Source organism: Mchenga conophoros, linkage group LG6, assembly GCF_057382185.1.
Source record: "Mchenga conophoros isolate Kocher_MC1m ecotype Shallow Benthic linkage group LG6, M_conophoros_male_GT1.1, whole genome shotgun sequence".
Classification (NCBI taxonomy): domain Eukaryota; kingdom Metazoa; phylum Chordata; class Actinopteri; order Cichliformes; family Cichlidae; genus Mchenga; species Mchenga conophoros.
In genome coordinates, this window is record NC_140531.1 from 6,392,051 (window position 1) to 6,409,363 (window position 17,313).

The 17,313-nt window shown below is 39.2% G+C and overlaps 1 protein-coding gene across 4 annotated transcripts in view; it reads left to right on the forward strand.

Annotated features, from left to right (window-relative positions):
* Positions 1-40: 40 nt before the first annotated feature.
* The window catches only part of hoga1 (4-hydroxy-2-oxoglutarate aldolase 1), an 84,214-nt gene continuing 66,941 nt past the window's right edge, over positions 41-17,313 (forward strand). For all 4 annotated transcript variants that reach the window (XM_085276000.1, XM_085275997.1, XM_085275999.1 and 1 more), the window contains exons 1-5: positions 41-857; positions 6,039-6,316; positions 8,555-8,683; positions 10,053-10,180; positions 11,165-11,299. In XM_085276000.1, coding sequence (XP_085132126.1) covers positions 6,103-6,316; positions 8,555-8,683; positions 10,053-10,180; positions 11,165-11,299 — 606 coding nt within the window. In that variant the 5' untranslated portion in view covers positions 41-857; positions 6,039-6,102. The remainder of the gene's footprint in view (positions 858-6,038; positions 6,317-8,554; positions 8,684-10,052; positions 10,181-11,164; positions 11,300-17,313) is intronic.

Genomic DNA, 17,313 nt, shown 5'->3' on the forward strand with positions numbered 1-17,313 from the left:
GCACACACACACATACAGAGGGGCGGGGGGGGGGGGGGGGGGGGGCTCGCCACCTTGCCCTGACGCAACTTTCTAATAATAGCCTCGTGGATTTCACTGTGGAGTTTACATTACATATGTTGCGCTCAGCAAGTCCAAGCATCCTTTTCAACCTTCATCGAGGTTTAAATAATGACTTTATCCTCAGCAACATCACTGGGTATAAAACGAGCATCTCAGACAGGAAGAGTTTCTCAGAAGTCAAAATGGGTCGAGATTCACCAATAAGTAAAAGAACAACAAAAAAGAAGAAGGAAAAAACACATTAACAAATCGAGGAACAATTCAAAAACAATATTCATGTAAAAATGTGTAAAACTGCAAACACTTTGAATATCTCATATTACCAGAAGATTCAGAGAAATCTCAAGAGATCTCTGTGCAAAGGAAAAGACTGAAAATCAGTATTAATTGGCTGTGATCTCCAGGTCATAAGACAGCACTGCTTTAAAAATGGACATGGTTCTGTCATGGAAGTCAGGAAAATATCCAGAAATGACTCTCTGTGGACACAGTTCGTTGTGCTATTCACAAATGCCACCCAAAGCTCCAAGAAGCCAGAAACCCAGTGATTCCAAAAAGACTGAGCTAAATTGTAAAACTGTTCTGTGGTCTGACACATTGAAATTTAAAATTCCTTTTGTTTGGAAAACATGGATACTCTGCAAGCAGAGAGGGACCATCTCTGATACTATGGGAATGCATTCATGTCTGGAAATGACTGGAATTCACAGCATACACACCTGGAGATGAATGCTAAAAGACTTAAACAAGTTGTAGAGCAAGATTTTCTCCAATCCGGATGATGTCATTTGCAGGTAAGGCCTTACATATTTCAGCAAGACAATATTGAACCTTCTGTAATGAAATGAAAAATATAAAGAATACTCAGGACTGTTGAGCAAGCAGAAGCCCATATCATGCACCTTGACTCTGTGTTAGCTAGTTCCCTGATTCCTGAAATAATAACGATTACTCCCTAAACTGCTGCCTTAAAACAAGCCCATTGTCTGCACTATCACTATGTGCTTTTCAGTGAAAATAATGGGATCAAACAGCAAAACAGAACATCACAGCAAAAGAACAACAACACACCCAAGTTTCAGTGTTTAGTCAATTACAAAACAAACAACCTTTTTAGTTTGTTTGTTTTGGGTGAGCGTTAGAGTAATGATCAGCAGTGATGATGACAGACCTCACGGGCTAAAAGGTGCTAACAAAAGTTGGTTCAACAGCTTTCAGCGTGGGCCGATTTTGAAACACTGCTATTATTGCTTATTATTTTATTAATTGTAGTTTCTACATGGAAATAAAAACAACAATGGATGACAAAAAATACCAAAAGTAATCAGACTTTATCAGTCTGTCACATTACTGTGGGGGAATTAAGGCCCCTCGAGGTTTGGACTTTGACTCGTCCATTGCAACAGCTTTATTCGTTCCTTTTTTTGCCTGTTCTGTTGATTTGCTGCTGTGCTTGAGATCATTGTCCTGTTGTAGACCGGGCCTTAGCTTTTGGTGTCATGTTGAGCTGTGTGGCAGGCAGGGGTTGGATCCAAACACAGGACTCCAAGACAAAAACTTGACTGAAAGCAGCAGCTTTTTTTGGAAAAACAAACTAACAACGAAGTACACAAACATAAGAAGAAACAAACAAAAGAACAAACAGACGAAGACTGAAGACTTAAATACACAAGCAGGACAAGCAGGGGATGGGAAACAGGCGGGGACTAATTAGACATAACAAGACAGTGAGGATGCAAAACTGAATACCCTGAATACAGGACAAATGACTATCAAAATAAAACAGGAAACAAGAGACATGACAGGGAAACAGATGAAAGGACACGTGAGGTTGAAGGCAAACAGAAACACACTAAACATGATGAAAGAATGACTAAGAAGCTAACAGAAAACTAAATGATCAAACAAGAACACAAAAGTACAAGAAAATCAAACATAAACCACTCAGAGAGTATAACCCAACTTAGAATATAATCCCACCTGATAAAAACAGTCCATAACATAAACCCTGAGTCAGTTGGACAGATGGCTTCACATATGACTCTAGAATACTTTGACACAAGTTCATAGTCAACTCAGTGACTGCAAGGTCCCCACGTCCTGTGGCTTCAAAACAAGCCAAATCATCAACCTTCCTCCATTGTGCTTGACTGTAGATGTGTTGTGTGTTTGTGCCTTACAATGAAAAATCTCTATTTTAGTCTCAGTGGTCCGAAAGGACATTGTTCCACTAGTCTAGTGGTTTGTTCAAACCTAAACTGAGTGATTTTCTATTTAGAGAGACGAGACCTCTCTTTCAAACAAGCCAAACTAATTCAGTCTCTTTACCTGTAATGTCATGAACTTTAATATTAAACATGATAACTGAGAAATACAGAGTAAATAATGCAGCTATTTTGTTGTTGTTGTAATTTCTCTGACCACTGCATGGTCTGACACTGGGGCCAGTTTGCAGGCACATCCCATCCTGTTTTTAGTGTTTGAATAACCTCTCTCACTAGAATGATGGACTTCGAATTGGTTGGATGACCTTCTGAGATTGAATGGCGGCAACAACTGGTTGTCTAATCATTGCTAATGTCTTTCCTCCCAGACATCATGTTAACACATAGCTGAATGAACCTTCTGCACCTGGCTGATACTTATTGTCCTTCTTTCCATGGAAGCAGTAAGGGCAGACACAGATTTTCTCACACTGTGTCTGCATTTTGGCTTCATTTTTTTTTCTTTTTCATTTTAAAGGGGGTCTTTTTTGTCCACTCCAAGATTCACTCTGTAGTTTCAGTTAACTGGGAGCATCTAGACAGCATGTTTATACCATCTGGTATAAATCAAAGGTAATTAATGGAAAGAACCGCAGAGAATGTTATGATTTGGTCAATTTTGTAAATTGAACGTAATAAGTTGTTTTTTCCACAAGGTGGCAGAAGTGTAAAGGCTATCAGAATCTGGGGGTATTCGTCACATCCACCAGCACAGACAGTAACGTGTCGGATCTGCGTCAGCTGAATCAGATCACTTTGAGTGGCATCTCATATAAGCTTTGCTATAGCGATTAATATACAGTCCATAAAAATGCCCCAATGGTTCCTCTTGTTACTTTTTATTTGTCTGTTGTGTGACGTTTGCTGACTGGAAATGTTCAACAATAGAAGAGCGAATGTCAGGATCAGTCTTATTACAGTTTTGTATTTTCCGCTTCTCTTTATTATTTCATTTCGACTTTTTGTTTTTAATTCTGTTTAGTTTCAGTTAGTTTCCAGAGTGGATTTTCCTTTATGTTTTCACGTGTTTCATTTTCATTTTAGTTCGTTTTTTTTATTACATACATCGGTGGCAATAATTGTGAAAATCAGTACAGGTATTACAATAAAAACAAATAACTTTCTGAAGGCAGCTGACTCACAGAGTCTCGTAGAAACTCAATAAGCACGTCCACCAAAGCGTATTGAGGCAAGTTCTAATTAAAATAAACCAAATATAACTGTATTTTGATTTTATTTTAGTTAGTTTTCCTTTCAATTGTTTTTAGGAGTTTTTTTAATGATTTTTTTTATTGTAATTAACTAACGTGTTTTTTTCCACTTCCAGTTTTAGTTTTGAATTTAGTTTTAGTGAACTATAATGACCTCTGTTGAGATGTGCTTATTTTTATGATTGCTTAATTAATACATCAAGCAGTGATTTTGGAGAGAGGAGAAACTGGATTTGAGTCTATTGTGCTTTTTTTTGTTCATTTATGGTTATTAACCCTTGTATGGTGTTCGGGTCCGTGAGACCCGTTTTCAGTTTTTCTCAAGAGAAAAATTAAACAATGAATTATTTTTTTCAACCTGAAATTCATTGGCTTTGGCTTATTTTCGGTGAAGAACATAAATCCGAACTAATTTTCAATGACCTCATACTGTACCTCCCCCCACGCATTTACATTACATACAAGGTGTTCGGGTCCACTGGACCCAGGTCTAGTAAAAGTGTTGAAAGTGTAGGTCCTGTGTTCCCACACTCTGTCTTCCTCCTTTCTGGTGCTGCTGATAGTGTTTTCTTCCCCTCCTGCTCCGCACAAAGTTGCAACATTGTTGAAAATTCAACAATCAACACTGTCTGCTCTTACATTCCCGCACATTTTACCCTCTTTCTTGAGGGATCCAAATTTTATTTTCTCATACCCTGTCCCACCTGCAAATTAGGGGCATAATACTATAAATAAGACTTTGCCAGTGTGGTTCTTTATGACAACTGATCAAGATGGCAAAAGATTATCTGCTGCGAGGGCCATGCAATTGATTTTGGAAGAGAGAGGGGCTTCGGATGATGATGTTGACAAAGAGGTTTCAGAATATTTCACATTTCTGAAAATTCAGAGTCTGACCGTGACTTTGAAGAAGAGGATGAGGTTGAGCACCATTTAGTAACAAAACGAAGACGAGTACCCCATCTGCAGCCAGCTCCAGGACCAGAACAAGCCCACCAGACAGCAAGTGAAGAAATATGGATGTCAGTAACTGGTGACATTGAATGGTCTTCTTGCCCAAGAAATGAGCCACCCTGCAGAGCTGTTACTGTGATCAGCCAGGGCCAACACGGCTGACAGTTACTCATGTGCAGGACATCAAGTCTTCATTTGAGCTTTTCATCCCAGATTCCATCCAGAAATTTTTTCTGCATTGCAGTAATCTAGAAGGAAGGTGTGTTTTTGGAGAGAGGTGGAAGGAGATGGACCAAATTCATCTAAGAACCCCAAAGGCCTACTTTGGGGTTCTTATCCTTGCAGGAGTTTTCAGGTCCGAAGGGGAATCCACAGAATCCCTGTGGGATGCAGAAACCGGCAAGAACCTTTCCGTGCATCAATGTCTCTGGAAAACTTCCACAAAATTTCCAGGATTATCCGTTTTGATAACCGAGACGACAGACCAGCTCGACGGCAGAGAGACAAGCTAGCTGCCATCAGGACAGTGTGGGATAAGTGTGTGCACCACCTCTCCCTGTTTTACAACCCTGGGCCTAATGTCACCATTGATGAGCAGCTGATCCCATTTAGTTGTGAAACATATTGCTTCACGTGTAAATGTGTTGTGTCTTTCCACTCACTCCACTTGATTATAACTGATTAATTTTTTTATAACATTTTATAAAAAAAAAAACGAGAAGCACATTCATTCATAAATGTGATCTAACAAAGGTAAAGGGAAAAAAATTAATCATGTTTGCTGTTCATATGGCTTGTAATTGGGATGAAGTAAACATCTGTTGAGTAATTTAACATAAAATTGTTTGATAGTGTTAATTTGGAAAGCCAAAACTCTAGCGGGTCCACCAGACCCATGAACACTGGCTGAGTAACAAAAATACGAACACCACACAAGGGTTAAACGATTGTCAGTTTTAACCAGTTAATGTTTGACAAAAACATCTAAATCCCAGTTTCGGTAAAAGTATCAAATAAGCATCTTTCTGTAAGCATGTTTATGTTTCCCCTCTTATGCATCATACTAAAGGGATTACACAGGCCACAACTGTCAGCCTTCCACAAGAAATATTGAAATAAAAGTTTAAAAGACTATTATTTTTTTCTTTTCTTTTTTTAATTTACTTTATTTTATTTGTTTATTTATTTTCTTGGCCACAACATGATCGGTCGTAATTACCCTTTTGCGTTTATTTCAAAACTTGCTTGTGGTTGATGATCCCTTATTGATCCTGGGCTGAGCTGTGGATCAGTGGCTGTGTATTGAACTTCCGCGAGAGTCCATGTAAATCGTGTTACCGTTCTTTTAAAACTGATTCTAAAGTAGTTAATGGTTTCAGTCATGTGGACGTTGTTGTAAAATTATCACAAAACCGTTTTACGCAATTTAGGTGTCCCACTGTTGTGAGATAGAGGTGTTTAGGGTTGAGATTGGGGATTTAGAAATTACTTATTTGTGGTCAATATTTGAAGAAGCAGGTTAGTGATTAACTGTTCTCGGTTGCAGCAGCTGCACAGAGTCCCAGCACACCGCCAGCGAGCACCCCAGTCACTCTGTGTCCGAATTACAAATGCAGTGCGTCCGGGCTTGGAGAAGTCTGAACTACCTGTGCAGGGTAGCTCACCACAGAGCATGGAAACGAACCCAGAGCCACACAACAGCTGCCAGGCTGGACCTCAGCGGGATTTATCCGCCTATTGCCACCCCGTTCACCGCCAAGGAGGATGTAGACTATCAGAAACTGGAGGAAAACCTGCAGAAATACGCCAAGATCCCATTTAAAGGTCAGGCCCGAGGCACGCAAAAGTCAAAGTTATCAAAAACAGTTGTGTGAATAACAAAGAGGTCATTGATGCGCATAAGGTCGATTTTATTTACACAGCTCAGAACATTATGAAGCCATAGTTGAGCTTGGAGCGTAAAACACCAGCTGCATACTGTTTGCACTGCTGCATGCGCCGCAGTCTGACATCCATGGATAATGTCTGTATTTGCTTAGGGACGAGACACACAGGACAAAGTTCAGCACTGAGGCAAAAACGTAAAGGGCCTGATTTGGATTTGTCGCCCCCTGGTGCTCGTTACCTGCTCCTGAGTTTTACTTTCCGTCCACAGCAGGAAATATTTGCACTTCTGCTTCCACAACATGTTACTGTTGTTCACTAAATGATCGTTCTACATGATTATTCTTCATTGACCAGAACATTTATTTTATCAATAATTAAATGATAATTAATTATAATGAAATTGGCAAATAGCAAACCTACACATAATACTGATATTATGTTTTTTATATAATATTATATATATAATACTGATATTATGTTTTTATATAATATAATATAATATATTATATAATACTGATATTATGTTTTTTATATAATATTATATATTATAATATATAATATATAATATAATACTGATATTATGTTTTTTATATAATATAATATATAATATAATACTGATATTATGTCTGACAGACAGAAGCCGAGAGCTTCTCTATCTGCCCTACATGTCAGTTATTACTTGGGCAATAAGACAAGAGGCTGCTCGCTCTAATGTTGGCACAGAGGAAAGAGAGGATACAACCCCAATTCCAGAAAAAAGTTGGATTAGTTTGTAAAATGTAAATAATAGCTGGATGATTTTCTTAATAAAATAAATAAACGTATATTTTATTCACATACAACACAGAAAACAAAGTGTTTAAACTGAGAAAATATACCAGTTTAAGAAAAATATGAACTCATCTTGAATTTGATGGCTGCAACACATCTAAAAAAAAGTGGGCACGTGGCCCTGTTTACCGCTGCGTAGCATCCACTCTGCTTTTAACTACCGTCTGTAGATGTCGGCCAGCTGAGGAGAGCAGCTGCTCAAATTTTGCAGGTGAATGTTGTCACATTCTTGGCTGATAGAAGATTCTGGCAGAACCACAATCTGGGGTCTTCTTTGTCATATTTTTCATTTCATGCCAAATGTTTTCAATCGGTGGAAAGTGTGGACTGCAGGCAGGGCACGTCAGCACCCAGCCGTGCTGTGGTGCTGCAGTATGCTGTTTAGCATTGTATTGCTGAAATATGCAAGGCCTTCTTCATGTGGATGGGAGCATGTGTTGCTCTAAAACCTGTACATGCCTTTCAGCAGGGATGGCGTCTTTTCAGAAGTGCAAGCTGTGAATTCCATAAGCGCTGATGCATTCCCAAACCTTCAGAGATTCAGGCTTTTGAACTGAGCACAGATAATAAGCCTCATGGTCCCGCTCTTCTTTAGTGCAGAGGATGTGGCATCCGTGTTTTCCAAAAAGAATTTTGATTCGTGTGACCACCGAATACTTTGTTGTTTTAACCTTGCCTCAGTCCTTTTTAAATTAGCTCTGACTCAGAGAGAATACGGCTGTGTTTCTGGATCATGCTCACATGTGGGTTCTTCTTTGCATGATTGAGCTTTAATCTCCATTTGTGGATGGAACAGCAAACTGTGCACGCGTGATTTCTGGAAGTGTTCCTGGGCCCGTGCAGTGACTTCCATGACAGAATGTTTTTAATGAGGCCCCAGAGATCACGGGGTCGAGTATTCATTTTCAGTGTTGTCCCAGACATTTCTCAACATTCCCGAAGTGTTTTTATAATAATATGTTTGGAGATGACGAGGTACTCAAAATTGTCCCAGTTTTACATCAGGGAACATAATTCTGAAACTGTTTTATAGACACAGTTCTGTGTGGATTAGTGAACTTAGGAGAAAAGAGGAACTTTTCTGTTATTTAAAGGAATATTAACAACAGTTTATTTTTTTACTTTGTTGAAGTATGCAGGATTTCAAATGTCTTTGTAAATGAGAAGGGTGTAAAGTCTGACAAACACAGTTAAAAGTCTGACATTTTTAGGGTTTTTTAGGGAGCTGTGGGTCATCTAGAAATGGCTGATACATTTTGAGATCATATAAGCTTCTTTACAGAGCTAACCCCTTCCCCCAAAAAACACCTCAAGTATAAAAAATCATGTGTTTTCTTGTTACAGGCCTGGTGGTTCAGGGCTCCAATGGTGAGTATCCTTATCTGACGGTGGAGGAGCGGGTGGAGGTGGTGAGGACGGTCAAACAATCACTGCCGGCGGGAAGGCTGCTGATAGCCGGATCAGGCTGTGAATGTAAGTCTCTCAGCTTCTTTGAGCTCAGGCTTTAACTTTACAGTGGAGGGTTCAGTGATAAACAATATTAAGTAAACACAATAATTAGCCAGCTTCATGTTTTGTTAAAATAATTCACAATTCAGTTAAAAGAAGTTTCATTTTTAGAAAACAATTAGTGACACTGAACTGAAGCTCATTACAGAGAATGATCGCACTGTGTGGTTATCTTCTCCAAACTTTGCTTATACAGTGAACAAAGCCCCTCAAATGCATCGCGACCACTGAAATGGAAAATTGTAGCATTTATAATGGAAAACATTAAAAAAATTGTTAAACTAGTTAAACTCTGACCTCTTCTAAGTGAATAGAGTTAATTATTTTTGCAGAAAACGCTCTTTGTGAAAGGCACAAAATGATAAAAAAAACATGTAGAAATTTTTTTTTGTTAATCGAGTGTAATTTCATTCTGATCTGCGCACGTTCAGGGAGAAGAAACGGTACAAGTGAAATATTTTGTGAATAATACAGAGTTTTGTACGACGAGTGCTAAAAGTTTAAATTGACTCATTATGTTTTCCATTCTGGATTTTAATGACTGCGATTCGAAGCTTATTATAGAGGCAGCAGTGTCACCGGTCTTGATGGACTGATAATTGGAGTCAAATGGAGTCTGTAAGAGTTTGATAGGCTGTTCATTCTGTAACGTATAATAAACACTCAGAGAGACGAGAGTCTGCATTAACTTCTACTTCCATAGCCTTCCTACGTTCCTTGTGTAAAAACTTCCTGGTTTCTTTTTTCCATCACTTACTTCACATATGATCAGCCACAACATTAAACAATGTAACATACAAACATAACAACATTAAAGCTGGGGTTACTGTACGATGGGCTGGGACAGTTTGCTCAGGAGTGACTCAAGGAACCCTGCAACCCACAGGACCCAAAGCATGCGCAGGATCCAAGTGCCTCAGGACATCCTCAGAGATCTCACGTTCATACCTTCACTGGTTTGGTGCCAAGAGGGGTAAACTAAACGATATTTGGCAGGTGGTTTGTCAGCTGTGGCTAATCAGTGTTTACATCAGATGTTACAGTTACACTCTGCAGGCACATTTACTACGTGAACTGTCCCAGTCAAGCTTCTATAAAATACTGCAAGCAAAGACAAAACGGGTTATTCCAGTGCTCCCCGAGCTTTTTGTGTCATGGACCAGTTTCGTGCCAGACAATTATTCTGTGGACTGAGGGGTGGGGTAATATAATGTAAATGTAACTATTGCAGAGCACAGAGGAGGTTCATGAATCTAGCGATTCTGCTTGATTAAATTAGTCAAAAGTGAAAGTCTGTGTTGAAGTTGTTTCCTTTCCTCCTTTTCCTGTTCAGCCACCAGAGCCACGATCCAGCTCACGCAGAAGATGGCAGCAGCCGGAGCCGACGCTGTGCTTGTGGTAACACCCTGCTTCTACAAGGGGAAGATGGACAGCCGGGCACTGATCCATCACTTCACAAAGGTCAGCGCAAACACACGAAAACAGAGTGCCACGCAAATTTGGGGTTAGGCCTTGATTTGGTGTTTTAAAAAAAAAAGGATGAACAATCAGTGCTTCCCAAAGCGAGGTGCCGCAGCACTCTCAGAGGAGGGTAAAAGATGCAACAGAGATGAATACAAAAACAAAAATTCATTATATTTCCATGTGATCATGTGTGTCAAAACAACTATATAAATGTGTGTGCTTATTAATTCTGAAAATTATGCAGATTTCAGAGTTACTCTAAGAATTCTCTATGAGGAGCTTCTGTGTTTAAAAAAATCTATTAGAATAATATTTCTCCACTTCTCAAGTAAAGCATGTCTGTTTATTACAACAAAGCAGTACGGCCCTTTGGGTTTAAATATTGCATTATATATATATATTATCTACGCTTTGCTGAGCTCGACGTCAGTTAGATTTACGAGTACAAAAAGTGTTTTTAGAAGATAATGAAAGAAGAAGATTAAATGAGCACCACGTGGGAGGAAGTTTTAGTGTGAGTGTTCTTTCATTTTGCTGCTAGTCCAACCGGAGTTTGATAACAAGGAATAAAGTGTCTTTGTTTTTCACCCTCAGACTTGTGATCGGACCTGTGCTGATTATCACAGAATAATTAGAGCCAGCTGTTTTCATTTTCAGGAATCTTTCCATGCATGCAAACATGGCAGAAGCTGTATCAACACTGCACTCTAGACAATGTTTAATTGATTATGTGTGGTGGTCTGCAGTTCTGACTGCAGTACCTGCTCACTGTTGCTTCCACGATTCGCGATCATTATTTGCCCATCGCAGTTTTAATAGTTGCACATAGTTGAATGTCAGCCAGCCAGGCCACCAGGATTTGTCTTCTTATAGTCTGAGCCTGATCCGAGTCACTGTAAATGAAGAAAAGACAGGGAAAGTTTGGGAACCTTCAACAGGTGTTTTATTTGAGGTCTCACCTCTGTTTTTTCTCTATTGCAGCTGGCGGACAGCAGCCCGGTGCCGGTGGTTCTCTACAGCGTGCCGGCAAACACGGGGCTGGAGCTGCCACTGGACGCTGTGGTGGAGCTTTCTCAGCACCCAAACATCCTAGGTGTTAAAGACAGTGGGGGAGATGTAAGAAACACTTAAACTTAAGCTTTTCTTCTTTTTTTCTCTCAATGTAGTCTGTGAGTCATGAAGAAATCGATCAGCGCAATGCAAGTGAAACAGTATCTCTGCGTATGTCAAGCAGCCACTCCAACGCTGCTTGATCTAGCAGAGCCACAGATCTCCATGTAATTTGATTTGAATTCCTTTTACAAGATTATACTTGATAATAAACTGACGGAACCAGACAACATCTCATGAGATGAGACTCTGAAAAGTCGGGAATAAAATTGATTTAGCCAGGCCACGTTTTACCTGGCCAGGAAAGTGAGTGAAACTGGCGAGGAGAAAAGCTTCTTTCAAGAACTAGTGTCGTGATTTCCAGTCGAAAAGGATGTAAGCCACACCACCTAAACCCCAGTGACCTCACCAGCACTAATCTGACTTTTGTTTTTCTTTTCCATCCTCTGCATTTTATCTGGACAGAAAAATCAAACAAAGTGGAAAAAAGTTTGCATTTTGTGCAACTATGCAATCAGACAGCGCACGGTGTTCCTGTTGTTTTTCAGTAATCTAACTGCTGCAAAGAGAAGAGAAAAGAGTGGAGACTCCTGAAGAACCTAAAACTAAAGCGTGTGTAGTTTTATCCCGCAGGGTTGATTGCAGGGTTACGCGTCTGGGAAAAAAAAGGACAGTTTGCTCTTGTCGAGCTCTTAATACCGTTTTGTCTGTGTGGGAAGTGTTTGCAAGAAGTTGCAAATGGATTTCTGATTTGGGAAATAACATGTTTGTCCACTCGCTGGGAGACTGGAGTGTGGGTGTAGTTCAAGTACAGAGCAGCCCTGCTCAGTTGTAGGCGTGATGAGGACAAACACAGAAAACAAGGGGTGATGGGTCAGATTCAGGGAAGCAGACAAGTTGGAGAAAGATTTTTTAGAACTTGAGAGACAAACACATTTGCTGAGCATGCATGAGCCAGCTCTTGTTATTTGGCACAGATTGTTTCAGCTCATTAAACCTCTGTATTTTGTGTTCAAAGAGAATTTGACCAGGGTTTACAGGGAGGGGACAGTTTCTCCCCCCCCCCCCCCCCCCCCCCCAAAGGTGTGTCCACTTGACTGATGTGGAGGGATTTATAATGGAAATTTGAGTCGCTGCACAATCATCTCTGATGGGTCTAAAATTGCCCGTATATAATTCTGTCATTACCTACCTTAAAACGTATGCAGGACAATGTCTGGCTGAAACATTTTTACCCACCTAAACGTTAAGTTGTGTGCAATCTAACTTTATCATTGCATAAGACGCCTGCAAGTAAATTGCAACATTTACGGCGTAGCTGCACTGAAAAAGGTCAAGTCAACATCCAAGATGAGATGCTGCTATAAATAAATTATTAAATAAAAAGTATATATGTCTAAAAAGCCACAGTAAGTGTCATAAGTCAGTTTTCAGAAGCTACATCTGACAAATTTGTTTGATATAAAGTGAAATACACAGAGGTCTCTTGGTTGTTCCTTGAAAATGAACAATGGCTGAAACTGCATAAACTAACAGGTGTGAAGTGTGTATATCACAAATCTGTGAATGAAAACCAGGGTTGATTAGAGCCTGACTGATAAAGCATTTCTAACATCACTGCCTGACATTTGCCTATTTAAAAATCTCATATTCTGATATAATGTCCAGTACTCCTTTTTCTTTCAGACACATAAAAGTTAAACAAATGTATAAGAAATTTTAGGTTTAGTTATTTAATGCTTTGGTTGATTCTGCTAACCTCAGCTGACTGTTATGTTTGTTATGTTTTCAAACGTGTGTCTAGCTAACAAGAATGTTGCAGAGTGCCCTCTTGTGGGCAAAATATGCAGTATCGGCATCTCTGAAAGTGTGTTTCTCATGTCTGTTCTTTAGTTTTTCAATTTAAATGCATGAGGCATTTAAAAGATTTATACTGATATTAGCTGATACTAGCTTGGCAGATGGCTAATATGAGCCATGCCAATGCATCATACTGACTTTATGGTATGTTTCACATCAACAATTTTAACCTGCAAACTAAATGGTAACTAAAGCGACCAGCTTAAAGGAACCTCATTGCATTTTTTTTATAGAAAATCAAAATTATGCTATTTCAATTCATTGACACTCAGCCAAGAGAAGAAGTATCCAAACCCCTTTTTACCACTCCATCTTTTTATTACAGCTTTATTTCCCTGCAGTCTTCTCTTCCCACATTGCTGTGTATCATTTGATGTAGTGACCACCTGCAGATTAGAAGATGACTGTGAAACCGTTGGCAAGAATGTTTATTGTGTGTGTGTGTGTGTGTGTGTGTGTGTGTGTGTGTGTGTGTGTGTGTGTGTGTGTGTGTGTGTGTGTGTGTGTGTGTGTGTGTGACACTGTCCTCCTGGGTATAAACAAGATTAACAGGAATGCACTCATCACAGCAAAACACATACATCATGTAGCTGAGTGAAATATACAATATTTTGCTTTGAAATATAACAGAACTTGTTCAGTTAGATCCCTTTTATTTCTATAGCACCACTTCACAAAAACAATTAACTCTGCAAATGGTGCAAACTAGAGGAGAAAGTACACATAAGTTGATGGCATGCAGTAGTGGTACATTTACACATGGGGAGTAAATAGAGGAGAGGGGAGGAGAGGTGCTCAGGGCATAATCCCAGCAGTCTGAGCCTATAGCAGGATAACTACAGAGTGGTTCAGGGTACAGTTCAGTACCATACCATAGCACTTTATTTATAAGGCACTTTTAAAACAATAACAGGGCTGACCAATGTGCTGTACAATAACACAAAATATAAAAGACAAACACATGACAGAAGGTAAAAGATGTAGAAAAACAAAAGAGCTGTTGAAGTTAAACAAGAAACGAGTACATAAATGTAACATAGACATCTCACACTGGGTCGAAGGCCAGGGAGTAAAAGTGTGTATTTAAATGAGATTTCAAAAACGGTGAGCGAAGGAGCATGCTTCACATGCAGTGGAAAATCATTCCACAATTTTGGAGCCACAACTGCAAAAACCCTGTCATCTCTGAGTTTACGTTCCGTCTTTGGAATAAGCAAAAGCATCTGGTCTGCTGACCTGAGAGAACGAGGCGGGACGTAAAGGTGCTCCAGCTCGGACTGATCTAATGGGGCACAACCATTAAGAGACTTAAAGACAAATAAAAGGATTTTAAAATGAATTCATAAACAAATTGGAATCTAGTGAAGGGACCCTAAAATTGGAGTGATGTGCTCTCACTTGCTTGTGCCAGATAAAAAAAATTAGCAGTGATGTTTTTTGCACTAGCTGATTACGATGCAAGGTGCATGATAGTAATCGAGACGAGAAGCTATAAACTCATGTATTAATGTTTCAAGGTTGAGTTTGGCTAGAAGAGACTTGACCTTTGACAGTTGCCTCAGTTGGAAAAAGCAGGATTTTAACACTGCATTCACATGAGGATTGAGAAGTAATAAATGCATGAACTAGTTTTTCAGTGTCACTCTGAGACAGGATAGACAGAATTTCAGAGATATTGCACAAATGGAAGAAAGCAGTCCTGTATATTTGTTATAACAATAGTGTATGCTAGTGTAAGTAGCAGAAACTCGAAACTATGTAAACTAATAAATAAAGCACAAGTATCCAAGATTTCTACATAAACATACTGGCAGTAAGTGTTTCGTAACACAAACAAACCTTTAGAGTGAAGTATTACTTCAAAGGCGCTCTTAGACTTGGCCTGGAGATGTCATTAGTGAATAAAATCATTGCTCTTTAATTACTTTCTTTCAGTTCTATTTTAGAAGCAGCTTGATTGCAGCAATTGCATTTAGCAGATGTAGTGATGCTGATGACTGACAGCAGATCTGAGAAGGATGGAAGAAAATAAATACAATATGTTGAAGGTAAAACCCGAGGTTTCAGTACATCTAGTAGTTTAGTAGCTTGTTTGTTCAGTCACAGATGCCCAATTCAATCCTGCTTAAGACATTTCACAGTCTTTCCTGATTGCCAATCTGAAATCTGATTTAAATGTTTGAAAAGGCACTCGACTCTTTCGAAGAGTTTCTGTTATTCTTGTCATGTACTTAAGTTATTGACTGCTTTCACATATCCCCTCACTGGCATTATTAAGGTTTCATTTCATCTTACTTCATCTTCTTTAATCTGATTCCTTCTGCCTACACAGTGGGTGTTTTACTAAGAGTCTGTGTGTCTCCTGTGCACGCAAAATGTGTGAATCTACTGAGCAGTATGATGTCATTGCTATCTTGGCACGACAAACCTGTCTGCGCAGTCCAAACAATTATCTCCTCTAAGTGGAGTAATTAAAACAACAATATTATTATTTATCCCAGTAAGAGAGAGTTGGAGGCAATTAAAGTCACGTCTTACGAAGCCATGGACACTCAAATAAGACATAATGAGACGTAACAAATCTTTTCATCTGTAGTTATAAAAACGTTTAATGGATTGAAATGGAATCTTGCCATGCTGTCACTGAAATTCAAACTATGTACTGTCAGAAAAGTAACAACTGGATGTGATGAGGGTTTAATGTTTTTTTTTAATACATTTAAGATAGAACCGTCAACAGCTTTAACTTTAAAGCTGATGATAGTCACAAAGTTTCTACATTAAAATTCAATCAAAGTTGCTTGAGTCCTTGTGACCATGTGATTGCTGATAAATCAAAGGGGGTGCACTTCGGGATAGGAAGTAGCTTCTTAGCTTGAGATGAATCTGATACCGTTAAAGAAAGAAAAAAAGAGTAAAAATTTAAATTTTAAAAAAAGCTCTTCTTTGTTTAAATGTATATAACTGACGCAGATAAGCGATAACTTCAACTTGACATGAATTGTGCTTTAGTGGCAAATCTACGTTGTAACGATGGACACAGAACACACAGCTATGTTTACCACCTATAGGTATTATTAAAATTCAATCTTTCGATGCCTTAATCTTTCTGTACATATTACGTTCTTACAGTCCTTATTTTACAAAGATGGGGTTTGAAAGAAGTACAGTGGAACCCCATTTAACGAAAAATTCAAGTTACGAAGGGACTTAACGGCAATATTTCTGCCCGTGTTACGGCAAAATGCCCGTGTAACAAAATCCTCTGGCTCTGATTGGCTGAGCCCAGAATGCCTACAATGCCCAGAATGCCTTCCGAATCATGTGACAACCCCCTTGGCTTTCGTACTTGCGCTTCGCTGTTCCACTTGAACGACGTATTGTTGTTGCAGTTAGAAATTAGCCTATAGCCTATCGTTCACTCAAAAGGCACGATGGGTGCTTCAGCTTACGAAAATTTTCAACTTACGAATTAATTTCGTAAGTCGGGGTTCTACTGTATCCATGATTGTGTTCTCCGTTTACATGAGTATTTTCAGTATTTTCTATTCGTTCTACATCCTTCTTGCTGCACATGGGCGCATCACTTGGTGTGCTTAACTTTTATACTCTTCTTTTTCTTTTGGAAACAAAATTTAGACATCAGTATTTGATTGTGGCTGTTTCTTCTTTAGTTTGTTAGACCACAAATTATTTTCAGGCTTTGACAAGTACCTATCAATAGTTAGCAACATGGCTAATGCTAGCAGTATTTTCTCTCACCCCAACTGGTCCCAGCAGATGGCCCCGCCCCTCCCTGAGCCTGGTTCTGCCTGAGGTTTCTTCCTGTTAAAAGGGAGTTTTTCCTTCCCACTGTCGCCAAAGTGCTTGCTCATAGGGGGTCATTTGATTGTTGGGTTTCTCCCTGTATGTATTATTGTAGGGTCTACCTTACGATATAAAGTGCCTTGAGGTGACTGTTGTTGTGATTTGGTGCTGTATAAAAAAAAAAAAGAAGAAGATAGAATTGAATTGAATTTCTATTTTATAAGCCAATGCAAAATTGAAAGAACCTCAGAGATGTATTCCTGTGGTATGCTGTGGCTGTATGATGATGCTAAGTTGGTTAACAAGCAGATAAGTCTTACTGATGGAGTAAGCCCCTTTAAGCCTAAAGATCT